This window comes from Drosophila mauritiana, chromosome 2L (genome assembly GCF_004382145.1).
Source record: "Drosophila mauritiana strain mau12 chromosome 2L, ASM438214v1, whole genome shotgun sequence".
Lineage (NCBI taxonomy): Eukaryota > Metazoa > Arthropoda > Insecta > Diptera > Drosophilidae > Drosophila > Drosophila mauritiana.
Window position 1 is genome coordinate 4,609,794 of NC_046667.1, and position 27,843 is coordinate 4,637,636.

Sequence of the window (27,843 nt, forward strand, 5' to 3'; positions counted from 1 at the left end):
GGGTTTTACGATCACCAGTTATCCGAAATTCGGCCAATTCGATTGCTCCTCTTGATGTGGAAAATATTTATGAATCGATACGTTTATAAAATATAAAGCACATTTATAAATATCTTTATCTGAGGAACGGAGCCTTCTCTTTTCCCTTTCTAGTTCACAAAACTTAGGGCTTACTTTTTGGAAGAAATACATATTTATTTATGCACACAATTTTTCTCTGTATTCCCGAAAGAGGAAATAAGCAGCAGACCAACACAGAATTCCACTCGAAACAATTATGAATGAATGGCCAAAAGAGCGCTCAAACCAGTTAACAGAGTAGCTGTTGCTGTCGAGTCCTATGTTAACGCTTTCAGTTGGCCAACAGCCGCAGCTTCTGGCAAGTGTTCTGGCTTTTAGTCCCACAACAGACGTCGAGGCGAGAGCACGCGGCCCAAAAGACGTGCGCATGTCAAGTTGCGAGCTGCGTTTGATTTTCGATTCGAGCCACATGGCGTATACGCGATACGGTCTGTGCCACAACCACTGCCACTGCCTGCATTGAGTACTGAGTCAATAATGGTCGGTGGTCAGTGCTGCGGCTTTAGTGCGTGCTGAGCTGAGCAGCGGATAATGTGTCAATAATTGAACTGGGCAATCGGCATTGCTCGATCAGTATGTGAATAGCCGACACTCAACTGGAAAGTAACTTCGATGTAAGCATAAATAGCTCCCAGAAAGGTTAAAACATTTAATAGAGTCATTAAGTGTTGGTGTCGTAAAAGTATGAACTTAAAGCAACATGGTTGAAATATGTGGTAGTTTTCTGTTAAAGTGAACTGAACAATATTTTCTGCTTTCGATTAAGATAGAGCACTAAAGTCAGCTTTTTTTTTTAAGAAAAAACGACATCAGTAAAGAGACTATAATTCAATTTCGGGACACAAAGGCCCCTTATTTCACTTAACCCAATCAATTAGATCATATAAAATATCAATACGAAATAAAACAAAATAGGGCACCGCACCGAAGCAATTCGAATAAATAAATGCAAATGAAATAAGTTCAAATCGGATCAGCAGAGTGACGTATTTAAATTTCACCAGGGGCAAATCGAGCCGCCACGTAGTTCGACATTCGAGCCGTCATAAGCCGGAATTCGGGGCGGATTGCATTAGGGAAGTTCTTACTTTCTGGTGCCGCTCGAATTTCCCCGAGGCACTTGGGATGCACGTGAGCTCTGTGCCGATGGATTTTCCATTCCCCATTCACCCCGTTTTCCCGCTCCGATACACATTTTTTGCGACGTTTGTCAACGCCATTTGGCCTCTATTTGATTTGCATATTGCTACCTGTCTGGTTTTCCGAGAAGCCTGCGAACGTGCGTGAAAAGTAAACAGGGGATAGGATGGGAAAAACAAAGGGACGGCAAACGTGATAAAATAGACGGAAAAATAGCGGATAAAAAATGAAAACATTTGCCGGAAAACAAAGAAAATTATCTGACCAGATGCCCGGGCTTTCCGTTCTCTCTTCCCGGGGGAGGAAAGTTGTAATAAAAAATAAAAATAAAACCCGGGGTCGCCAGTGACAAGTGACAGGTTGCTTGTTTGCCGGGCCGAATAATGTGGTCAGGTCCGTCTGATATGGCCGCCTAATTTGGGCGACGCTTTTATTGTTTGCCCACGGACATGGCGTCATTATCTGCTGGCATTTCTGTGCCCGCCCCATTTGTTTACACGCACTTTTAACGTGTTTATTCGGCCGCAACGCAAACTAATTGAAACACACCGGGCGTATACTTATTGTAATGCCCGTGGGCGTGTCACGTTCCGCGTGCAATCAGTGGCCGCCTTGAAATCCACTCGTCTGCAATTGCAGTGCACTCGGCACCCTGCCACGCCCCCCGTTTGCTCTTTGAGGCTTTCACCCGCAGGTCCCACTGTCATTTGGCCCTCAATGCCAGCAGCCGAAACAACAGCTCACTGCTTCCACTATCCACTAGCCGTAGTTCGCGTCCTCGTCCTCATCCGCCACATCGTCATCATCATCGCCAGTCGCGGGCACGGCGTATTCGCTCAGAGGTTCACGCCGAGGTTGAGGTTGAGCCGAGCCGAGTGAGTAAGTGAGTGAGTGAGTGCCATGGGCGGCAACTTGTTTACCTGCCTGTGTTTTAATGAAATGCAAATGCAAACACAGCCGTGAAGCACCATGGGCTCCATAGGCTCAAAGTGGTCCAAAAATAGGTGAAGGATTCTCTCTGTATGTTTGATATTTTATTAACACCTACACAAAATTGCATTCAAATCATTTCTTTTAGAGCTAGCTCACTAAATCTGAGTTTTTTTTTGCAGATTTTCATTTAAGTTAAAAACACAGAACACACACAGCAATTTAAGTGGCGAATGTTGTGATTGGTTTGCTGTATAAATTTGAAACAGCAGTGTTTGTTTTCATAAGCCCGCTCGATGGCTTCGCAAGATTGATTGCATCCAGAGAATAGATCGAAATAGACTATAGACTAGATCTATCGCCGAATCTGAACGTAAACACGCCACAGTGCGCACCTGTTTCCGCCAGGTAATTTTTCCTGGTCCTCTGCAATGGCACTTAGCGGTAATGGGGTTACTGCCAAGGAGCCGCACTCGCTTGAGAATGTCCCTGATTTTGTACGCAAACACTTCAATTTCCGTGACAGATGACAATTTGCCACAATTGCACATTGCAGTGCAATTAGATTTAGTAAATTTTCAAATCCCATTTGGCTGCCATTAGTTTCGTATGTAACACAATTTCGTTCATGCCAGTTGGCATTGGCCTTCTTGTCCTGCATTCCCATAAATAAATTGGCAAAAGATTCCCTTACGGCCAAGGGGGATGATCTTTAGCCAGCAGTTTGGTCCTAAGTTCACATTGCCATCGGGGTCGTAAAAGCAGATTTGAGCGCCATTTCAAAATTGCCTGGGATTGACCGCCATTGCGCTGGATTTTGACTTAAAGTGCCATTTGGGTATGCATTAAATTTATGGCAATGCATTAAACTAAATACTCCTCATCGAAGCTATCAAAGGTGCCGCAGCGGAAATTGAACGTGACAAACTTATGAAAAGCGCTAAAACATGTTGGCCTAAGACTTTTTATGACAGATACTCAATTTCCTAATGGCACCGAGGTTGGTAAAAAAAGCAAGCAGATTTGTATCTAAATATTGGCATGACATGCTCGACAAGTTTAAAGTTTTAATTAAACTGGCACGACGAGCTAATTACTCCATTATGATAAACTTAACAGAAAGAGCACTTTAAACTTTCAGCTAACTTTGAAATAATGTCCAGGATATTACGCTAAACATAAATATTATGGCGCACTTTAAGTTAAATACACATTAAAGTTACTTGCGCATTGAGTTTTAAGCCCAAGTCAAACCGTCAAGGATAACGTCAAATACTCGTGTCCTTAAGCCGAACTGGGAGAGTTTGAAACTTTTCCAATTCACTTAGTTCATTAACTTGATTCATCGGCAAGTGAGTTGCCCGAACTCCACAAATGGTAATCAACTGGCATTGATTGCTCCTTTTTAGTGGGTACTGGTCCTGTGCCAAAAACCCTGCTCGCTTAAAGCTCTGGATTGCAATCCAGCTAACCCATTGACCTTGGCCGGAAACCAGAGAGGATTACTTTTTTTCGGCCTGGCCCGGCCCGGCGTCAACTCTTTGGTAACATATCACTCAACTCAAGTTTTTGCCCCGGCCCCAAAGTTGCCATGAATAACTTGCGAATTTCTTTGAAAATGACTCGCTCAAAGGCGGAAGTTTACGCTCCCCTCGCGTTTGACATGCAGGGCGGTCGTCACTTGAATTTAATTAAAAAAGAATTTGTGTTCTAAACTTTTGAGCTGCAAAGGCTGTTGCTGCATTTACTTAGCCATTAGAGGGCTCAATCCACATTAATTCGCCAGTCAGGGCAACCGAGATTAATCATAATGTGCTTACAAATACCCAAATACCAAAATACCGCCTTTGATTTATGCTGATAACTCAATTTGGATGGCTCATATTTTATTCTGACGCCTGGCTACATTTTCACTAATCTATTACGGCCAGCGGCGACCGATTTCACTTTAATTCAATTTATATCTACCAACAACATCATCCGCAACACCATCGAGAATTCGTATTTATTTCATGCGCACGATTTCGAATACCAAAACCGAATCCGAAACCAAACCGCCAACAGCCCATGGGGCCATGGGATGTCGGGACAAAGTCACTTAGCTGCTTATCTCCTCGGAACTAAGCCAGATCGCCCTCAAATGGAGTGGGCGTGGCACATTGTGTCTGCTTTTCCTCATTTTTTTTTCTGTTTCTGTACGAGAGCGTCACGCATTGGGGAATACTCGTATGTACGAATATGCACGACAAATTCATTATAATATCGCCCAAACGAACTCGTCGACGGCTTGAATTTTCCTGCGTGCGTGCCAAGACATACGGCAAACGAATTTCCTGCAGAAGTGCGTTGGGATAGCTGGCACACACACAGATACTCACCCACACACACACACACACACGCACACAAGGGCAGGCGAGCGAAAACACTCGCTGATCCAATATGAAATCAGTTTAAATGCGCCCCAATGTGTCGTTCCTGGATTATGATTGCGAACGTTTGCGGCTGCCCCGAGGGCGGTTACAAATGTAATGAAAAGTGATTTCAATTTCTGGCCATAACCAAATGGGATACTGATGTCCTTAATTTATATATATTTATTTTTTACAAAGTAAATAGTACATTAACATTAAAATGATTTCACCATAAATTATTTCATTATTTAAAACACATTAATTAAATATTGAAATACTGATAGCAGATTGATCATTTGTTCTGGGTCAGCTGTACTTAATTATATATTTAATCTTCATGCAGCTGGTAATGATTTATTTAAGTTAATTTAAACAAACTGCATAAATTGCTTGTCCAGCAATGGGAAAAATAAAATAAAACCGCAACTGATTAAAGAGTTTTGGTCTTTTTTGGTCTCAAACAAATCAGATATTGATTAAATATTGGGAAACGCTACAATCTCTATTAAATTAGTGAAGAAACAGGCATATTTATTCATTATATCCTCGGAATACGCTTAAAAACAACGAAATGCAGCTACTGCAAATGCAAAACATTCAGCGACATAGAATGCAATCCTTTGGGTATTATTTGAATAAGTACAGATCATCTTCTGAATACAAAAACACAAGTTTGCTTAAGAGAAGCTTTAGAATTATGCCTTTTTTCCGCTGCCGCCATGGCCGGCGAAGAAGTATTCTTTATTCTTGAGGCAACACAAAATAAAAAAAAATATGAGGAAAAATCGCTCTGAAATTTCCGCCTCGGCCTTATCCTTTATTTTGAGCAAAGGACCTGAAAGGAACCCAGTGCCCGTTCATGTGTGTAAATGGGAGCATGTGAGTGTTTTTCAGCCACTGTGTGAGTGCGGTATTATGCGCCCTGGCATTTTTATGGCACTTTAACTTTATGTTGAGTAATTCCCGGCTGAAGGGCGAGAGTCGAGAGCTCGGGAAAGTGTGGCCGAGACCATGATGACCGCTTTGCAGGGGCTATTGAATGTGAGTCCGGCTCTTGACAGCGGCCATTGAATTTATTAATTGCTTAATCATGATGATCCGGCTTTCAATTTATCACCAGGCGTGCACCTTTCCTCATTGATACCTCAATGGGTATTTACAATTATATTCTTCCGTCATAAGAGTTCCTTGTACGTAACATATTCAATAAAATTCATTCGTCAGCTAGCAAATTTGAATTAAACACCAAATTAAACCATATTTTCGCAAAACACGTTTTTCCGTCCAAGAGAAGCCGTATTTTTTATCATAACATTAGAAATAATTGTCCAAATATGAAATGCCATACCTCTTTGAGCTTGTATTTTATTCCCAAAACGATTGGCATTCAAATTTGGCAATTTTAATTTTTTGCCAATTTTTGGAAAATTTGATGATGGTACCCCTTAAAAAAAATGCAAAAACTGACCCAAAAAAAAAAAATTTTTTTTGATTAAAAAGTAATAGCAATTGTTGGTATTGGTAATTAGGTGCAGAAAACAGTTATCTGTTATCCAATCTAACAGTTTTTAGCCAAGTTATGATTCATACATTTGATTGTATATTTTATTTTTTCCACAATTTTCAAATTTTACATTATTTTTCCCTTTACTCAATGGGGAACTCCATGTTGAACTCCCGCTTGAGGATGAACTTAAGGTCCATCACGCTAACGTCACTCTTTCGGTACTTGGCCAACTTGACCATGCGCATGGAGACGTCGTTAACAAAGGAATCGGCTATTCTGGCCATCAAATCGCAGCCTTGATCGTCCAGCGAGGAATTTGCATCGATTTTCTGCACAAATTGCAGCATGTTGCTCTTGGTGATAATCTGATAGGGGGAAAAATGCGGATCGATTAATGCGTCCTAATTGGGGAAGTCGTTACCTACATCGTAGCTGCCGCCAGGGACAGACTGGCTCTCAATTACGGTGGCTGGCTCCTTCTCCACGGAGCTTTCGCTGCTGGTGTCACTGGAGCGGCTCGAGGATCTGGTCGAGGAGTGGCTCTCGTTATCCGACGATTTATCGCTGTCATCGAAATTGAGGGCAAAGGACCAAGGGTCCATGTTATTCCTATCCATGATTCAATTAATTTGATGTCCTTTTCCGTCTCGGCCACATGCACTAGGTAAGGAAGTGGCTTGAACTGGTTGGAAATTATAGGGACATAGGGTGTGAGTCAATGCATACTTTTCGGGTTAGCGTCTTCAAGAAAAAAGTTGAAAGGAAAACTAACATTTTTTTTGGGTGTCGTGGGACATACACTCTCTCTCGATTTTTTCCCCGGCAATAGTTGGGATCGGGAAAACCCAGCTGGGCTTTGCAGCCTCAACTCTTCGCCCTTGGCCTGCCATAAATAACCAGTTTAAGTCGTTCGCTCTGCAGCTGAAAACGATTTCCATTGTTGCCGCAGCGTTTACCCTTTCCGCTGCAGCTTTTCCTTCACGGTTTTTCCGCCGTCTTGTGCTTTTGATTTATGTTCCGACTGGGCTGTGCGCTTTTCACTTCTCATGCGCCAGCGCCGTCTAAATAAATATCAAAAAGCAACAAATTGTGGCCGTGCCGTAAACGACCTTTGGCCCGGAATAAGAAGCGGCCAGGCGACAAGCGCGTCGTCATGGCTTAATTTTATGCCAGGTGAGTCCTGGCAAGGCCAGTCAAAACAACAGCACACACGTGCCCAGGTGTCCTGCCAGCCTATTATGCCGTTTGTTCTTTTCGCAAACCCTCAATGCACAGTGGGAATTTCGCTTCAGCGGAGCACCGCGCAAATTTAAGGCCACCTTGGGAGCTTCGGGTTCCAGGTTTCAGGCTGCAACTTAAGCCAACTCGGAAAACTGATTTATACGTGCGGTTTGCGGCTATAATTTATATGCCTAGTGAGCGGTCTAAACGTAAATAATCTTAATTTAAGCACCATTGAAAAAAGAAGTTCTCATAATATAGGATCTACTTATAAGGGAAAAATATGATTTGGTGTATTTTAAATAATAACTAACATTATACATAAACCAAACATATTTATTGCTAGTCTTAGCTCAATTTTTATATTTCTAATTTTGTTAAGAACATCATTCTTTGATATAGCCAGTGCCACAGTGCCCGTTTTTGTCATTCTAAAATGGTGTGCCATGTGCCTTTGCTGCGCTCCTGCCACTTTGGAGGTGCTCCTCGGTGTCCTCGGCTTAATAAAGTCGCCTACTTAAAGCGAGCGACAATGACATTGTGCGTATGTTGCCAGTCGTCGTCGGTGGCAAGGGATTGGGATGATGGGGTGGCCAGGTCGCCCCTTCGGCCATGTGTCACACATCCGCATCCGGTGTTTGGCATTGGCATTAGGCTTCCTCTTTCCACCTCCCTCCGCTGACTGTCGTTTGTCGTTTCCGGCATGCGACTCTTTTATATCGTCGCTTTTATTTGCTCTGTGCACTTTTCTGCCTCTGTCCGCTTATTTCTGCCTTCTCTGGCTGATTTCTGTTTCATATTTTGCTCGCTGGCCTTATGCATAGTGTAAGGCAGCAAAAAGCGGCCGACGTTTAGCTTTAAGTGTGCCGAGTGCCATAAATTTCACTTTGTCAGGGTCTTTAATCGCCCAAGCCCCAATCAGGCAGTCATTGTGGGGACTTGAACAGGACTTGGCTGGCTCGGAAAGGTTAACTGTCGTCGGGCTCACGAGAATCAAGTGCCTAAGTCTTATGGCGAATTTATGTGACTCTTATAAGTATTTTTACGCATTTAAAAAATTCATTATTTATATTTATTTAATTTAAGCTACACGTTTGTTACCTTCCTCTATTAAAATAACGACTCAAAAAGAAGTTGTTCCAGTCTTCATGTTGCGTTCTAATGGCACATATCACATCCGTAACGAGAATGCCAGTCAGCTCCTGTATATGAAGTGCTAATTTGCTGTCGTGCTCACATAAAAAATGACAGCCTTAGTTGCAAAAATGTTTGAATTAATCACACATTTGTCAAAATTATTCAAATGTCTTTGCGGCGCGAGAGAAAGTGAATGAGTGTGTGTGGGCATGAATAGTTAATACGCATGTGGGGGCGCCGCCCGGTTCCGCCCCCTCAGTTTCAGCCGCAGAATGGTGTCTGTGTAATAAGGCTAATGAGTTTCTGCCATGTCTGGCAGAGTGTCGAGACTGAGGGGCTAATTCCCAGCCAGTCAGCATGTTCTATGCACTCGCAGTTACTTGCGGCTGGCTGCCATTCGGAATGGTTTTATTTCACATGATTATGGCATTCTGTTGTTCAGGATTTCCCACACACAAATGAAACAGCCACGCATTCTTAGGCCTCGTTTTGTTATCTGTCGTACTTTTTCGCCCACGCAGTGGCGTGCCAGATATTGCGTATACGCCACAGTGGCAGATAGCAAGTTTGCGTATACGCCACTGTGGCAGATGCGAAATTAATTTAAATCGGGCCCTCAGCACACAGACTATTAAACAGAGCTCGATCTGCAACAGATTCGCGTTAATGTTTCATAAATGCAAAAAGCAACACATTTAAATTCTTTCTCCATTTAAGTTTTTAATTACACTTAGCCGACGAAGCGCACGGCAGCAACAGGAATGAAAATGGAAATGAAAATGGGTAACAGACGAGGACGACGGTGTTGACGGGGATGAGATGATATCCTTTAATAGACGGCGCGCCATTTTGTCGCCGGCATCGCTGCTTAATCCTTTCGCGGCATATTTTCCAGCGCGCCGTGACTTAATGAGGCGCTTTTCCATGCCGAGCACGCGGCTCGTCCTTCCCCCTCCACGCCCGATGCCAAACAATGCGGATCCTTCCGGGAGAAGTGCGATTCTAAGCCAACAGACATACACCTCTTATCAGTTGCATTTATGGTGGGGCAGGCGTTAATGTGGCATCGCATTTAGTTGGTCACGCAGGATGCCTAAGCCTCGCTTGTGTGCCAAAAAGTGTGCGAATTTAATTTTCCAACAGGAAATTAATTTCGCTTCCTCTCCGAAATTATCCTGGCAGACCAAGATAAAATTGTCAAAAATTAATTCGTAAATGAGACTGACAACTTTGAATTAGCTGATTGCCTCACAAATATAGATACCCCGAGGACATCATTCATATTTATCATATTACTTCATTAAATTCGAGTTAGGGAATATTAACCTAGCCATGGCATTTTCTACACATTTCAAGCTTTTTCAATTGATATTCTGCGAAATTTATTCAGATTCCTAGCTCAAGGCGCATTCAAAACTGTTTGTGTTGGTAAATCGAGCGCCTCCGAGTGGCACAAATCAAACAGAAATCTTCGCTCCATCTCATACTGGCATCGCATCGCATTGACATTGCAAACAATTTACCTCGGGTCTTAGCCTACATCACTTGTTTGCCTTGCTTTCCTGCGCTGGCTTTCAGACTTTTCAGCTGATGCAGCTGCAGCTTAGTAATTCTCAGTTGTTTTCCTTTTAATGTAATGTCATCGTTTTATGGGGAAGATGGGCTGGCAAAGGTCAGTCGCGGTGGCGAAGGTCGCTAGAGAACTAATTAAATACCTATTTTCTAGAAAAATTGAAAGTATCTGTCGAATACATATCATTAGATACCGCGCAATCAGAAATTAACATATTTATTACTTAGCCACAGCAAATAATATTTAATAAGTATAACCTGGATTGCTACTGTCCTCTTTGAGGCAATATAGTTGAAGGTTCCCGTACTTTTTAGTCAACCCACTTTGTTGATCTACTGTCTGTTGTCTTGCACATTGCCGCAGCGACAAGAGTTGAATTTAATTTAATTTCCCTACTCGAGCTCGACCTTTTGTTGCCTGCTTGTTTATTTGTGCGAGTCGAAGGGTGCGGAGGTCAGAAGCCAAGTGGATGCGAGCTTGTGGCCACGTAGTAGCCAATTCAGCCACTCAAAGCCAAATGAAGTGTTAACGCCGAAAGTGCCAGGAGCAGTTGGTTGCCAACTGTCGCATCCGGTGCGTTTGTTGTTTTTGCTGGGAGCAAAAATGCGGTGCCACAAATGGAAATCGATGGCGTGGCACCAAAAAAAAAAGGGGGAGCGGGTGAGGGAGAAAATAAAACCGAATGCAAACTAAAATCCCCGATTGAGTCGATTGTGGCGACGCTGTTGAAGTGGCGTGCCGGAAATCGGCGATGCCACATCCGATTTCCCCGCCTTCCATTTTTCCGGCGATGCCGGAAAGGCGTGCCAACGTTTTCCGGTGTCGTCGCAATTCGCATATATGCAATTCAATCTGAATCCCACTCAATCGCTCTATGTTATTTGTGCCGCATTCGCAGATGGTCAGCGCACCAGGTGATGTGATTGGAAACAAGCGAAGCTAAGTGCCATATTCCCATAGCCATTGCCAATTTGCGAGCTGAGCGGCTGTCTCGATGGCTTGCCGCAGCTCCGAGAACAAATAGCGGATATCTGTGACCCGAGAGCCATGTTCGATTGAATGCGGCAGCAGCAGCAGCATCAGCATCAACCTGCAACACTGCAGCAGCAACAGCGGCATCAGCAGCAACAGCAGCAACAACAGCAAGAAGCGCAACAGCAACGAGCAACATGTTGACCACTCACCATCTGCACCACCTGCACCACCATCGCGGCAGTACGGCCGTGGAGCTGGACAAGATCACCAACCTGAATACGGTAAGTCAAGGGGATCCTTAAAATCAAACAGAAATTTTTTATGGATTTTAAATTGCATTGCAGTGAGGTCTCAGATTAGCTGAAAGTAATTTGCGTATTTTTTTCGAACCGCTTTAAAGTCAAAAAGCCAAGCGTCTAGTCTTTGCATCAATAACTTTGCTTTCCGTACTCACAGTCCGTACGCTTGATTGCATTTGAAAAGATACGTTCTGGCGAAGAGCGAAACCAATTTAGCTTGTTCCCAAACTTTCAAACCTCAAACGATTGCCAAATTGCATTTGCTTTCCCAAAGAATTCTTTTGCACTTTGAAATTCAAAGAGCTTGGTTTCTGGCTGCGTGACCTTTCGAAAAAAAGTCCATGGTCGCCTTTCGGCAAACGAAGGCGACCACTTATGAATCCCGTTTCCAATCGACCAGTTTAATCCGCACTGAAGTTGTGCTAAAGCAAATAAACTAATTGACTCTAGCCAAGTTTCGTGCGATTTCTCGCAGTGTAGTGGCGCAGCATCCGCGGTAGAATAATAATAACAAGATTGAGTGGAAAACAAGTTTATGGCTTGCATGTGAAGAAAGTTAGTTAAAAGCGGACCAGCCACTGCATTACCAGCTGATGGAAGTTATTGAAAGGATTGCATTAAGCGAAAGTGGGCGGTGGGAGGTGGGAGGCCAAGCTATCGTGGCTCTCTTGACCATACACAAAAGTTCTCTAGCGGCTAAATGAAAAATGTTTTTGTGAAAAATTCGGTCGAAATCGGCCGGAGTGGCAGCGAAAAGGAAAATGTGAAACACGTTTATTGCCATTCATTATATTCTCGCGAGCTGTTGCGCAAAGTAATGAAGCACTTTAATACCAGGCAGCTCGCCTTTCACAGGGCACGCACAGCGCCACGCCCACCCAAACTACGCCTTCAACACTGCCAAAAATATCATACAAACTTCACAGTCTAGTGCTTGTACATTGACTAAAAGATATTTCTTATGAACGTGCGCTTTGTCAAAAGCGCGCTACCTTCCTTGCATATCTGAAAGTATTTATTTATGTGTTAATTCAAGCACTTTGATAAGCAGTTTTTCTCAGTGTGCCAGCATGTTTTCGCTTTTAAAAAACACTCGACGAAAGGGGAGAGTGACAAGCGTTGATGAGGAAAGACTTCACGGTCCCCTCCAGTTTTAGTTGAAGAAAAATGGCTCGCCGTCTTGCTCTTGAGTGGAAATAATAATTTCGGGTTTTGGCCACTGCAGTTTTTCAAGGAGCATGGGGCATCGGGAAAAGCGGGAAAGCGGAAAAAGTGCGTGCCCAAAAAGAACTACAACCAATTTTCATTAAATGAGCACTCCCACACTCAACAGCCGCCAATATGTCTTCATTAATTCTGGAATAATGTATGGCATGTTTGCTCAGACATTTAGTCGACCCTGTCATTGGGGCTGCCCTTCTCTCCGTGTGGCTCTCGCTATTTGGGGCTAGGGACCGCAGGACCTCAATAAAAACTGAAAACTTGTGCTTAACTTTAGCGACGAGCATTTGTCTCTGCTGCGTGGGTTTGTGTATGTGTATGTGGCTTGAAGGCCACATACATTTTGGGGCCGAAAGTTGCGCAATAAAAAGTCGTGGCAAACAAAGGATCGTGTTCAAGGTCCTTGGCCAGATTCTCCGCCCTGTGTCACTCTCAATACGGCCGAAAGGTATCCGTCGATTGTCAGTCGGCTTGATTGATAATGTAAACCGAGGAGCTCAGCACACACTCCGACCATTTGTTGGGTCCTTTGGTCCTCCTCCTCCTCCTCCGTGGCTGCCACCCAACTCAACATCGCCATAATCGCCGGCCATTGAGACCACTAGATGCCCACTCCTCGTCAAGGAGCAAATAAAAGTCCGTCTCGTTCGGGGCGAGCATCTTATCGATTTTGCGGATTACACGTTTTTGTTATCACTTACGCAAATGATGCGAATGGCCCTTGCAATTGCTGCCTTGATGGGAGTTTTCTTTGCAAATGGAAATGTTGTGATCCGGGAGATATAAAATGAAAGAAGATGGAAAGTATGCCTTTAAGAATTTAAGATTTTCAATGGCTCTGAAACATTTCTAAGAATTTTCTTTAATTCTTACATTTAAATCAATCGATTGCTGTAAGTTCATTTAAAGAGGTTAATACAATAATTTAAAATTTCTGTTCAGATCCTTTCCTAATGAAACCGCAACGGTGTTGCATTTGATCCAACCAGCGGCAGGCAGCCCAGTCCAAATTGCTTTCTGTGGCATCAGGAATCGAATTCGGAGGGGTCAGGGGTTGGTTGACGAGGGTCAGGGGCTCTCATCACCGTCACTTTGCCGCAGTTATGCTAGTCGCTGGTTGTTCTAGGCACTTCTTTTCCTTTATTGCTGCTGCTGGCCGAGTGGGGCTTTGTGGCTAACACCAACGCTCCTGGATGTGCCACACACGCACACACAATCGTATCCCTCCTCATATCTACATGTCCCTCACATGGGACCATTCGATATTGGCCGTGTGTGTTGCACATCTGCGGCATTGTGATGTTTTCGATGCTCCCACTGTTTTCGCCTGCTGCAAGTTGTTACCAAGCTGAAGTACACTGAAAAAAATGTTAAGTTAAAAATGTTATGTCTGCTCCAAGGAAAATGCATTTGTTCAATAAAAATTGAATTATTTTTTATGGAATTGCGCGCTTCTTTCTGTGTAAGCCGATTTGAAAACCCTGTCGGACATTCATGCACTGTAACGAACCTTTGTTTGCCCGAATGTTGGTTGAGTGGCAGTGCGGGTTGAAAGGTCGACTGTTGAAAGGACAGTTGGCTAGTTGGCTGCTTCCTTCCGATTGCCTGCACCCACAGCCAGTTCGATAGTAATTATTCTACAGTTCAACTTGTTGGTTCGCTGGCTAATGCGCTTTGGCATTGCACTCTGTTAGCTTGGCCCCAGTCCGCTCGTAATTGTTCGAGGTGGGCGTGGCAGTTGCTGGACATCAACAGATGTGGATGTGTGTGAAAAGTGTAGAAAGCGTGGAGAGCGCATTAGCAGCAGGGCGTTATCAAAGTTTTTGCAGCTCGTGTTGCAAATGGTGCGTGATATTTATTGGCTGAAAGGAGTGCATCTGCTGTTTGTGCGAAATGAAAAAGGAGAATTACTATTATCCTGCTTATAACTCTTCGCTTTCTAACTATGTAATACTATAATAAGCAAACATAGGGCCAAAATGTGTTGCTGCACTTTAACTTTTTTGCTTAAATTTCTGTAGGTTGGTGTTGAATGTGGACACTATTTGTTCATTGCCCGCGGCAAGTGCATTCTTAAGCTATTCCAAAACAAACTCTAACACATTGCAACGCCCACACACTCTCTTCATTATGAAAACGCTGTCTTTCTTTGTCTTTGTTGGTTCCCCTCCTTTGTATTGCAATTTTAATTTCCGCTTTCACTTTGTCTAGATTCAGTTTTGCTTGTCGTCGTTCGCTTTTGTGTGTTGCCTGCTTTCCTTATCCTGTCACCCAACCACCCCATTACCACCCACCACCCACAGGACCCATCTTATGCCACCCCCTGCCCGCGGGCTTTCTTTGTCTTGTTCTTGGCGCTGTGGCATTTGCGTTTTTGCTGATTTACACATTTGGGAAACGAGGAAAGGAATGGGAGTGTGTTTTTTACTGCAACCACAGCACGTATGTGCACTGGAAAAAATTGGAATAGATTTTAAAACAAGTCAGTGTAGCTGAAATGAATATAAAGCTACTTGAAGTTGCTTGGCATTAGTATTAAAACTTTCTGTTTAAAAAAAAAAATATATATATATATACATTATATGTTATTGCTTTAAACTTTTGTTTAAAAAACTTCATTTCTTCAGTATTACTTTTACTGCACATTTAACTGCGGTGCACATAGCATATGGCTTGTGGCACGTAGAGCGCGTGCAATTCTGCTTTCGTTTCCTTTTGCTGCACTAAGCTCGCAGATGTTTTTCAATTTTCCGCCTCAACTGTTGACGCAAAAGTAGTTCAAAGTGCTTGGCAGTAGGGGAATGGCAAAACAACGTGGCCAGTCCAGTTCCGCATGGATATGCATATTCATATGGGCTGTGGGATGATAACTACAACTTGTTACTATTCTACACGCTGCACCGCATGGCGGCACATCTTTTGTGGCACACTTTTTAGGTGGTGGCGCCATTATGAGGCACTGCTTTCATTACTGACCAAATGGAGCGCCAAGTGCGCCGGGGGAATTGAGTACTTACATATATCCCAGTACAATATACATCCTCATATGGTGTGTGTATGTGTGGCCAGGTAATTTCCGAAATGTGCTCCGGCTTTTTTTCGCATTTGTATTATTTGCTGGTTGTGTTGTTTCGCAATGACTTGACTCGGGCTTAGCGCCGCTCTCGGCTGTCCCTTTTTATGCCAGCCCAAGGACCTTTGCCGCGGGACGAAGACGACAGGCGTTTACGTTTGGGATTTGCATGAGCTGCATGAACTTTTGCAGTGCCCATCCGAAATAGCCCCCCACCATCACCCCCTGCCGACGGTGAAAGCCCTGCTTTGTCTCTTTATATCTGCCGAGATTTAAGCGTCATATAAAATTTATGCGTGTGGCTTTTACGAGCTTATACCTGTGCCACACTGGCCGTTGTTTTTTGGGAGCCACTGTCCTTGGCGGACGGGCGAAAAAACCCAAATAATTAGGCAGCCACGCAGACGGCACTTCGTGGGCTCCCCAGTGAGCTATGTCTTATTTAAGTATTTAATGAATTATTGTTGGGCTCTAACATATAGTCGGGCTTAACCTTTGAAGCCGAATAACAAATACTAAAATTGGAAAATTATATTTCGGGCAAATGCGTTTTATTCATCTACCTTTTCCCCAAGTCGCAGGGTATAATTTCATTTTTACCCTTTGGCCAATCCTTGCAAAGGTGCTTTTTTCCTGAGCCGGCACAATTTGATTTTCTGCTTAAAATTAACCCAGATTCCCCATCGATTCTGTCTTGTTTCTGTCAATATCACAACTGAAAGGCAAACCAAGCTGGGTTCCAAAAACAATGTATCCAATAAAATTGCCGACGAGGAGAGGGCAGCAACAGCTGATGGTGGAAAAGTTTCGGCTATGCCCGAGCCAAGAGGATGATTACAAAACCATGATCCCGCCCCCTTTCGGTCCCGCCCATTTATTGGGTAAAGTTTTTCAAGGGGAGAAAGCAGCGCACTCACAGCACTTTCAATAAGCAATTTGGCTAAGTGCCCCGCCCCGCTACGTCTACGCCCTCTTTTGGCCCTGTCTTTGCGGCATTGTCAAGCCGATGCCATCAATATGACTAATCATGCATATATTTCATAAAGCTGCAAATCTTCCAGCCTCCTTCCGGATCTCTTCATCGGCACAGCTGTCGCCCCAAATTGAGTCAAGCCACAGAATTCACTTTGCATTCGCCGGGGGCGTTTCAGACTTTCGAGGATTCGAGGATTATTAAAATTACGCATACGCCGCGTTTTAAATGAAGTGCGCGACCAAATGGGGGAGTGGATTTCTGGGGCGGGGGCTGGTTGCGAAATGAGGTTGCCGGAGTCAACCATTAATATTTAAACGTGCCACTCGCATGCGTGTGTGCGTGGGATTTGCGGCAGTGGTTCCTGTGTGTGTGGGTGTGGGATTTACTGGCGAAATTAAGCTTATGACTGACTGTGAAATTAACTTGGCGGCGGTGGAAGGATAAAAACAAAGCGAAATTTATTTAAAAATAGAGCGGTGAAACAGCAGTTTTAATTGGCTATAATCCTACGAGCTATTTTCTGTATAAAAATCTATTCCAATCGAAGAGCAGTTAAAACAATCATGCAATTAAAGCCATGGATAACCATTGGGAGCATTTCTGAAGAGCACACACACACATAAAATTAACTTAAGGGCAAGAATGAGGAATTCAGTCAATAATAATTAACTTAACATATTTTCCGGCAACAGCTTGACCCTTCTGCCTCTTCAAAAAAACGTGGCTAGCCAACCCAAAAGCCATAAAAATGAGCTCGAATAATCCTTTGCATTGCGGGCATTTTAAGTTTTATGAGCCTGATTCCGCCGCTGGCGAAAGTCGATGGCGTCGGCCAAGGAATTAGGTCTCGATTGCTCGACTCGACTCATTTGCCGCCTCCATTTCGGCAATGGGCCGTAAAACGGCAGCAGCAGCCTCCACTTTATCTGGCCAGAATTTCCCAGAAATTTTGATGGTCCAACAACCCGGCTGGGCAAACAGAAATACGTATATATTAAGTCCTTAGATGGGGTTGTGCATAAATTAAAATATCTAATGTGCGATGTGCCCGGGCTAATAGAGCTCTCGCATAAATTAAGCATCAGTTGCCGCCGATGACCCTGATATGAATCTCTCATCCAGTTCCTACACTCCATCTGATTCCAGCTCATCGTGGAGATCAACAGCCATGTGGCGCTGTTCCGGGATATGCTGATACACGTCGGCCAGGCCAAGGATTGCCCCGAGCTCCGGGAGAAGATCCGCAAGCTGCGTCGCACCTGCGTGGAGGCACTCAAGCACACCGCCCAGATCCTGATGCCCCAAGTCAAGAGGTGAGTTCGCATCACAATCCCTTCCATTGTCCATGTGCACGGGAAAAAATCGTTGTGAAGCTAGTTGTTTAAATTAACCTCTCATATATATTCATATCCAGTGAGTACACCAATTTTGTGCAGTGTACCTAAGGAGGAGCCCCAAAGGGATAGATAGCATTAACATAAACATAAACAGCAACGTGTGTGTGACATTTGGGGCATATCCTTCATGTGGCTGTCCCTTCCTTATGGAAATGTATGCAAATCTAATTGCAGCCAAATTGGAAAGAGAAAAGCGGTCGGGTTGGGTTGAGATAACATAAATAACAATTTGTTGGACTCGGATTGAAGGTCCTTGGAATGCGCTCCAAAATGAGTTAGTGGCTGAGTTTGAAATTCAATTTCAAAGTGCTGCATAATTTATCAGAGCACTTCAACTTTCCGATCCCTTCCATTCGAAACGGCAAAAGTTAATAACATTTTTTCGAGCTGCCTCCGGGGCTGCGAGCATATTGGGTAATTTTTATTCATTAAACCTGATGAAAGGACCTGTGTGCTATTGTTTTTCTCATTTGTTTCGAAATAACAACGAGTAGGGTAAGAGAAAACTGCACAAATGTGGTTTGAAAGCCCGCACTGAATGATGTGGCATGAGCTTCCATCAGTGTGATATGGATTTACTCTGGAGAGCCGAGAAAGGCACTAAACCTTAACGTCCCTGTTGACTTTTTCGGGGCCTGTCTGTTTACCGAATTCAATTTATTGATTTATGCCTCCGAAAAGTTTCAAAGGCGAAATCCCTTGTGGATGCGCCACATGTGCCATTATCGCACGCCTCTTTCTTCTTTTTTAGTGAACATCTTGAGGAGGAATTCACACACAATGGCATATTTGTAATTTCAGACATGGGGTATCTGTCAAATTTTTGTTTGCGGGCAGGAACTTTTTAAGCACACCACGCTGCCATATGACAATGTGATTTATTATCGAGCAGAAGCTTTAAATGTCACTCTGAAGTGAGAAATGTCAATATAACGAGACGAGCATTCGCATCAGGCCTCTGTCCATCCGCACTACATTTCGACTGGGGAAAAGTGCAGGAAAATGAAGGAAAAGCGGAACCAGAGACAGTTAAATTGATGACTGCCTGCAGCCGGCCAGGGACAAAAAACGGAAAAGGGGAGCAACGGGGAGATTTCAATTAATTTCTGCTTTATTGACACAAATGAACGACTCGACGAGCAGCCACCGTTTGCAAATAGGCGCACATGGCGTATGAGTGACGACAATGAATTAGCGCTGCAAGAAAGCCGCCTGCTCGAGGAGCCCAAGTTAAATTGAAAGTAAAAGTTCAATAAAGCAAAAAGTATGCTCTCGGAAAATGAACAAAGCAAGTGGAAGGCACCGTGAGGTTGGGGAAAAACTTCAGTGGCAACTTGGCAATGACAGAGCCAAACTTTCTGACAATGTTTCGATGTTTGTTGCTGTTTTATGTTTTGTAAACACATGCATGACCCATGTGAGACAGCCAAAGTCACAACAGCCCGATGGCACTGTCCCTGTTTCCCATAAAGCGGAGAAAGTAAGAAAATCAAGGACGCCAAGGGAAAATAAATACTTTAAGTTGGCTGATTTGCCGTGAGGAAAATGTCAAATCTTCGTGTTGAAGAATGAAAATAATAGTTGAAGCCTTTTAAACGAATTATACTTGCAAATAAACCAGAAATGGTACATTTAGCTTTAAACTAAGCTTGGATTAAATTAAGCAATATTTCTGAGAGCTTCGTGAAATGTGTTAGCATTTCTCTATCTAAGTTAGATCACCGCAAGCTAAACATTCATAATAGCAACTCAAATATGACCCTCGAACTTGGCTTTTAGAACAAATACATTTACCATTTAGCCCCAACTTTTGTGGTTTGGTTGGCCAAACAAGACGACAAAGTTGTGATACCTTGTGGCCACCCAAGGCAATGAAATGCCATTTCCCTTCGCAAAGCGGCGTGTTGAGAAAAATCAGCCCAGACCTATGAGACCACCTTGGAATAGACACCCTTTGTAGGCGTTTTTCTCAAGTCATGCCCATTTTCATTTCCATTCACATTCACATTTCCACCTCCATTCCCATTTCCACTAAGATTCTCAGATGGCGGCAGCACTTTGCCAACTGCCTTGAGTGACTGATAGTTGTTTGCCTGTTTGTTTGTCCAACTCGCACTTATACATGTCCTGGAGATACACTCGAAAAAATGCAACACAAACGCGGTAATCGGCTGCAAACTAAGCCACTAGTTTGCATTCAAACAAGGTGATAAAACCATAGTTATGTGTTTGGATTTTCCCACAGAGTGATTTCAGCTTACTAATCTTTTATCGCAGTGTATCTTATATAGCACATGTATATCCTTGGAGGCGACGTTCGGTCCATTTCGCCGTGTTTGCGTTTGTGTTCATGTTATCTATCCATCTGTCTATTTGCCTGCGCTTACTTCGCATTTGTTCTGCTGTTTGCCTTGTAGTTATGTGCAGTTGTTTGTTGTTGCTAAATTACTGGCGCTGCCTTTGTTTTAGCTGCTCGGCTCCTCCTGTTTTGACAGCCAAGTTAGTCAACAGAGTCCTCGGTGGCGAGGCACGAGGTCCCACTCCACGCCATCCATCGTCATCGCCATCGTGCTGCCTTAAACGCATTTCCGCTGCAAATATTACTCGGACTGCTGGCTGGCTGGCTGGCACATCCTTCGTCCTTCGCTGCTGCACGGAGAACACAATCCGACAATTGCCCAGAGAGTCCGCAGGGCGAACATAACACAAGGATTCCGACCTCCGGGGACGTCCCCATCACAGCCAAAGCCAATCTCATAGACGTCGTCGATGGCGTTGTCTGCGGCTGTGTCGGAAATTTCATGTTTCCTGCAACTGCCACTGCCACAGTGGATATGAGTTGGGAATATATTTCAAAAATGAATTTATCACTTGAAAAGGTTTCTGTTCGCCAATTTACATTTGAAATTGAAAGTATACTTATACCTTATACATGCAGCTTAAATCGTTTTATAGAAACACCTTTTAAAACTCAGTAGAAAATATAACTTTATGACTTGATGTAATATTGCCCATATCCTTTGCCATCCCATTGTCCTTGCTGTGCTGCATTGTTTTATAGTCGCTGTCGTAGTCCTTCGTTCATTATTTCGACACTTGATGCCGGCTTCCCTCGCCGGATGGCCAACTCGAAGGAAGCCTCTGTGTTCTGCGGTCATGTTTGTGAAAATGACAGCAAATTATGGTGGACAGGGAGCACTGGGTAGTGTTACACAATTAAGGAGAGCTCGTCACGTAGCGGCAGTCATTTTAAGGAATCCCCCGTCTCGTAAAGTGCGGCAATTTTAACAGCTCCATACAGCTGCAGTTAATAACTTCGATTGGGCAGCGCGTTTTATGAAGGCCAGTCCCTTCGCCATTCTGCTCAATTTTCCGCGCTGAATTTCCTCGGGTCTAGCGAGCGAATAAAAAATACTTCACTGTTATTTGCAATAAATGAATATAACGTCCGAGCTGTAATCAAGACCATCTGCTGACAATGGTCTGCCCATTTTTTCTTTCTTGCCCTTCGCTTTTACTTATATTTTTGTTTTTGCTGGGTTCTCGGATGCTTTGCAGATTTTGTTCCTCTGCTGCAAACTTATTATTGCCATTTTCTGGGTGTGGTGCTGGCGAAAATGACCCACGTTAATGTCCGTGCTCCACAATCCAGGACAGATGGAAAGATGGGATAATCGGATGGGGGCGGGGAGGTCATTAAAACATTGCCCTTTGCCATTTACAACTTGCAGTTTTTCAAGGAAATCGCTTAGCATTAATTTGATTACGATTCGAGGCATTAAAGTCGCACTCCTCTCTGCGTAATTTGTGGCATAAATGCTGATGTGTGATAGTAAAATATTAATGGGATATTATCAGAGGTTATAACTGGATGATTATGAATTTAGCATGATGGCGAATTTGTATACGTTAATTGCGGATTTCGCAAATTGTGCGATGCTAAAATGTTGATATCTATAGGAACGTAATTTGAAATATATTTATGGTAGATGCATAATCTTTAAGTGAACCAAAAAAACACCAGCTTTCAAGCCTAAATTTTCCCAACAAGCAAGTTTTCCGTGAGTAAGGAGCCCAAATCTAAATCACTTTATGCTGTATCCCCCCTCACACCCTAAATCCTCTACAGATTCACCTTGAGGAAGATTAATTCGCAATTTATTTGCTTTAATGCCAGTCGTGGGGTGAAATCAGAGGACATGGCAACACTTTCTGGCTTCGGCTCCCCTGTGAAATACATATTTTTCATTTCCAGCTCCATGGAGTTTGGGCTATGCAAAAGCAATTTACAAATTGAATTTATTCCTGTGCAGCTGCAAATATGTTTATGGCAATTTATATTTGTGCCCCACTCCGTAAATTCGCCCAGTTTCGCCTTCATAATTGCCCCGACTGTGTTCCTCGTGCTGCTAAAACTGAAATTAATGTCAACTAAGCAGCAATTTGCGTACCCACTGTAAATTCTGAGTGTTTTCTAAATGAATTATGACACAGCGAGTGCTGCAGAGCGGTTTCTGGAATTATATAAATATAAATGATTTTCATAATGGTAATTTCGTTGAATTAAAATGTCGTTGTGCTGCTGATCGTGGAATTAGACTTTAATTTGCAGCAGTTAACCTTTCGAGAACATTTTAAGCTGCTTAAATTTCACATTGCAGTAGAGTCTAAAAAATGGATTAAATGAAACTTTTAAATCGAAAACGTTTTTATCTCTACTGACTATTGTCTTACATATTTTATATCGAATGGCTGTCAGTGCCAATACTTTTTTCCGAATAAGAGAAAACTGTGAATGTCGTGGCCTGACAAAATATATTACACATGGCTTCCATAAAAAAAACCAATTGTTACTTCGACGAAGGCAGCTGAACCCAGATACAACCATCTAGGATGGCCTTTAAAAGTTGGCGGAAATGAATTAGTTTGTCACCAGTTTACGATGCCCACACTCTCGACCCAAAGAAATGTCATAAAATCATATAAATTTCATTTCACAATTTCCGCATGCAATTTGGCGTGCCACAAATGCGGCCCATGCCGATTGCTGCATGCCACTGCAGTTCCATTTGCACTCGGAAATCGGAACTCAGAACTCAGAGCTCAGAGCTCAGGACTCGGAATCCGATGTTCACGTTACCTTGCTGCATGGCTACCATTGTTTTAACCCTTCCATTTCTGCTCTTTGCAGCGCCATGGCCGAAGGCATCCTCACCGACAACCCGCATTTGGTGCTCCTGTTCTACATGGCCCAGTTGTTCCTACGTGAACTTGTGAAAAGCTATCGCCTCATACAAGTCGTGCCAATGGATATGTCCGGCTATTATGGTAAGTTTAATTCAACGCCAACGCACAATTCGTGCCCCAGTGCCAACTGAAACCATGTTTCAGCTGTCGCCATTTCGATTTCGGGTCATTGCGATTTTGCTGTCGCCAGCAAATGTCAAAGTCAGAGAAGGACTTCGCCATAATTTGTCTAAAGTGGGGGAAAGCAAATCTGTTGCATAGTGCATGGTCGTTATGCTGCTCCAAGTGTGTGATATAATTATAATTATTCTAGGTTAACTAGCTTAAACTCTAAATAAGTAGGGAACAAGTATAGGATACTGATGAGCATTTAAGCTTGGCTGCCCTTACAGAACATTAAATGACCTCACTTCCGAATTATTTGCCTGCATTCCGAGTTGGACTTAACGAGGGTGTCGTTTCTTTGACATTGCCATTCAGGGCAGCAGTCACTCGTTGCACGTTCAACAATTGTTTGGCATACTGGGGACTGCAGCTGCGATTCAGGATCTGTGTGTCCTGGCTGTGATTGCCATTCTTTAGCCATGTTTAATGTGCACGTGCGAGCGCAGAAATATGCAGAGTCGAACTTCGAACTGATTTGTCGCCAGAGTGGCCATGAGAAATGCCAGCGAATACAAATGGCCACGCAAATGCCAAATGCCAATTGCTGATCATAAATTTTTAAATTACCACCAATGGCACTGGCACTGGCAAAGGCACTGGTTTCTCACTGTCAACACGCAGGCAAATTTGGCCGGAATGGGTGGTAAATATTTACCAAAGCCACAGTGGCCGGGTTTCTGGCTGTGGGCCTCCGGATGCAGCGAATTTACAACGCACCCGCGACCAACCGTGGGAACAAACAAATATCTGCAGTGCCATGAAAATGCCATCAGCGCAGAATAAGCAATAAAAAGTGCAAAAATTGAAAACGTTTTTCTTGCCTGGTGTTTGGCTGTTATAATTACAAACCAAAATATGCGCAAAATCGACATGGCAGTGAGATAGTGTGTATGTGGGCTTGGGATGACAGCTTTATGTGGACCTTTAATTATTGCACTGCCAGCGAAAATTTATCTCTTTCCGAGCTTTAAGCGAAATAGTATGTGAGGACTGTTCAATACCATAGGAGTGGAAACCTTTGTTCAATTTAAGCCAGAATTCACGTGGCTTATAAAGTCGGCTAGCTTCAATGCAATATATATGTATATGTTCGCTTGAAAACCAATACACCCTCTAACTCAGCTAATACCCTGCATTGAAATGGCAAACGATGAACGCTGTTCATGCATCCTCGATGAAATATGAATATTGCGCATACGCCGCATTGGCTGATCGAATAGATTGCAATGCACCGAGGCATGCAGCTCAGCAAGATTCACTAAGTAATTAATTTCAATGCGGCTGATGAAGATTGATGGCTGATCGGATATTGATTGCAATCAATCAAAGGTCCAATATCAAAGCAATGAAGACACTGTTGAACAAATAGATTATAGAAATACGCAAAACTTTTCGTCTAGTTTGCGGACAGTGGGGTCGAATAATTGACAAAGTTTTCATGCACTTCGAGAAGTACATTATTAAATTTCCGTTCATTAAATTAGGAAACGTTGAAGCCTAAAAGTTTATTTCAGTTACAAACGGACAGACATCAAAGGGCGTCCCAAAATGAAAAGCGAAAAGCTAATGAAGCAGCAAAAGCACGGAAATAAATAAAAAGCGGGAAATGCAAACGTCAAAGGAAAATGTTTGCATACAAATGAATGAAACAAATAAATGCGGCTTCCGCTCTCTGCGGCCAACTCAAACAACATGGTTTGTTTTATTGCCATTCCGACCAAATGTTCTGCCCTCAGCTTGACCCCACTGCACCTTAGCCTAGTGCCGGCTCATCACTTGGCTCCGGCTTATCCCTTGGCTTCCATGCTTATTTCGTTATTTTACTACTTTCAGAGAACCGAGCCGGGCCCTCGAACCTGGGCAATGTCATCAGCCAGATATTGTTGTGCAAACAGTTCACGCCCGACTTCAACGAGGAGGAATTATGCAGCATCACCAAGGATTCGCAGGACATCGCCGTGCTCCTGGCCGAGATGCAGGAGTACATGCCGCAGCACGAGGCGTACTTGGGTGAGTGCTCCAACTGCGCAGACTCCCGGACTGCCGGGCTCCCAGTGGTCCGGTGACTTGGCTGCCTGCACTTCCATTGCCGTGCACTTTGGTATTTGGCCAAGGCCCGTCGAGCAAGCAAAATTGTGTAGCATACAAAAAAGGGCAATGCTGCGCACAAAATATGGACAGGCTATTAGGGCTGCAGAGGTTTATGGCCACTGAGTACTGTCAGCCAATAAAGTGTTTTTCTTTCCATTGCTTGTGCTGAAATATCTTAAATATTCTGTGCTACCCTGACATGGTTCTTTTCCCGCCGGACCCATTAATTAATCAAGCCAACTGTTTGCTCTACCATGTCCTGTTTGCAGAACGCAACGCGGCGCTGGACACAACTGGACCTTGGCAGGCCAAGCGGCGCCAGAACTACATCTGCAAGAACATGAGCCTGCTCTGCTGCGTCTCCAGGCCGAACTATCTCTGAGAGCAGGCGGATGGTGTGTAGTCCGATGCGGACTAGGAGGAGCCAGGATGCGAGCCAGTCGACGCACTCAACCACTACTTATATCAATTACTAGCGCCTAAGCTGAGCCTGCATACCCGTAGAGGAAATTCTAGATCTTAAGCCGAGGAGCGGAACACTCAATTAGCATTGTAAATTAATCAAAGGTCGACGGAGACATGTGTATAATCAAAGTTAATTATGCTGCATAAACAATATTAATTTAAAACGTAAAACCAATCACACAATATGAATATGGTGTGCAGACCATAAAGACACCCCCATACACAATGGAGCGCAGACAGTTAAGACTTTTTAGGCCATTAAAATGTAGTCAATGTATAGACCCGAGCAAAACTACACACACATACCTTATCCGGAAATGGAATTGGGTTGGTGTAACCCTGGAGTTAACACTAAGATTAGACAGAGGCTGGGCCGAGGATTTGAAGGGTGATGGGAGCAAATGGCATAGTAGAGCTAGTTGATAACGATAACGATAACGATGTAGCCTTCGTAATTAAGTTAAAAGCCTGGCCAGGCAAGTGCTAAACAGAAGCAATAACAAACGTGTTACTCAAACAGAAATCTATGTATGTACGTATATTTAACCAATTAGAAATGTAATTGAAATGTCTCTAGGTTTCCGTTTGTTCATTTCACGGTTTTCACAGAGAACTCTGCACAGTACCTAAAAACACAGCAACGTGTGACCAATGAAAGCACAATTGAACCAGATCAATCTGTTTAAAAAACAAGGTTCAATAACAAATCAATATTCCATTCTCCAATGATAATAATGAATTCTGTGAATGTGTTTGAGCCAACAAAGAATTTCACTCAGCCAACCAACAAATATATACGTTTCAGCATAAAGGATTAATTTCTAATAATTGTTAGAACCAAACACAATCAGAGTTTAAAGTAAAAGGTATTTTATTCTTTATCCAGAACGAAATAGATGAGACCAAAAATGTAGAAATTAAATTATTTAAGAATGCACTACTACTTCCTGCCATTTATAGCCTTTGTGTGCCAACAGCGATTGTTGGCAAATAAATTTTTATTCACGGCCAAAATGAATAATTACGAGCTCATTGTGCTTTTGTTTCCATCGAAATCGCATTAAAATTGCACAGTTCTCAATTTTACAAATTGAATATGCTTTTAAGCAGCCGCAGCCCAGCATATGGAAAATTTATAGGTCGGTTGTTTTAAAGGGCAAAAACAACTTTTCAATGGACTGCATTTTTCATTGGGAGTGCACATACCTTTGGCCATTTATTATTACTACGTGCCGCATATTTAATGGCAATTAATTGAACATTATTTGTGGAGCAATTTAAATGGCAGGGAGTGAGCAGAATTTGTTGAACAATGTAAATCAATTTGTTTTGCCAACAAGTAAGTGCTGATCAACTATGCGTGGGCACTCAAATCAATTGTTGAATCGCTGAAATGACAATGAAAATGTATAAACTCTGTTCGAACTTCGAAGGCGCGAAACACAATGGTTCAAGTAGCTGGCAAATATTTGTACATACTTGGAACCCAATAGAATTAATACGTAATTGAACGGAATATATTACAGATAAATCTCTCATTGCTAACGAATTATTTACTAATTTTATTTACTTATTCGATTCTAGGCATAAATCAAACACCAAACAAATTTACACGTCTTTGGCGATGATAGTTCTTAAATAGAATGTTTATAGTATTGATAATTATTTACCTGTATATGAATGTATATTGCTTAGAACGTTTAAATAGGTATTCCACCAAGAAGCCGTGATTGTTATATGATATTCATATAAGAATTATCTGAATGTATTTACTAAATGTTTGTTCATGTTGTTCGAAACCAAATGCCACTGAGAAGTAACTCAAAAACTCACACACACTAGCAACAAGAAACTAATACCGAAAACCGAAACTAATTACCAAACTGGGTACCAATCAAATATGAATAAAGCTATTTTTAGAGAAACTAAACTCA

The 27,843-nt window shown here is 43.0% G+C and overlaps 2 protein-coding genes across 2 annotated transcripts; one reads left to right on the plus strand and one right to left on the minus strand.

Annotated features, from left to right (window-relative positions):
- The first annotated feature begins 413 nt into the window (after positions 1-413).
- Positions 414-27,838, plus strand: LOC117150547. The gene is made up of 6 exons (XM_033317479.1): positions 414-695; positions 10,899-11,256; positions 17,691-17,857; positions 23,133-23,269; positions 25,187-25,363; positions 25,714-27,838. The coding sequence occupies exons 2-6, from the start codon at positions 11,170-11,172 to the stop codon at positions 25,824-25,826; spliced, it is 681 nt and encodes a 226-aa protein (XP_033173370.1). The 5' UTR covers positions 414-695; positions 10,899-11,169; the 3' UTR covers positions 25,827-27,838.
- Positions 6,181-6,686, minus strand: LOC117150548 (transcription initiation factor TFIID subunit 12). The gene is made up of 2 exons (XM_033317480.1): positions 6,495-6,686; positions 6,181-6,434 (listed from the first exon to the last, which is right to left on the minus strand). Exons 1-2 carry the CDS (start codon positions 6,684-6,686, stop codon positions 6,210-6,212), a joined length of 417 nt encoding a protein of 138 aa, XP_033173371.1. The 3' UTR covers positions 6,181-6,209.
- Positions 27,839-27,843: the final 5 nt, after the last annotated feature.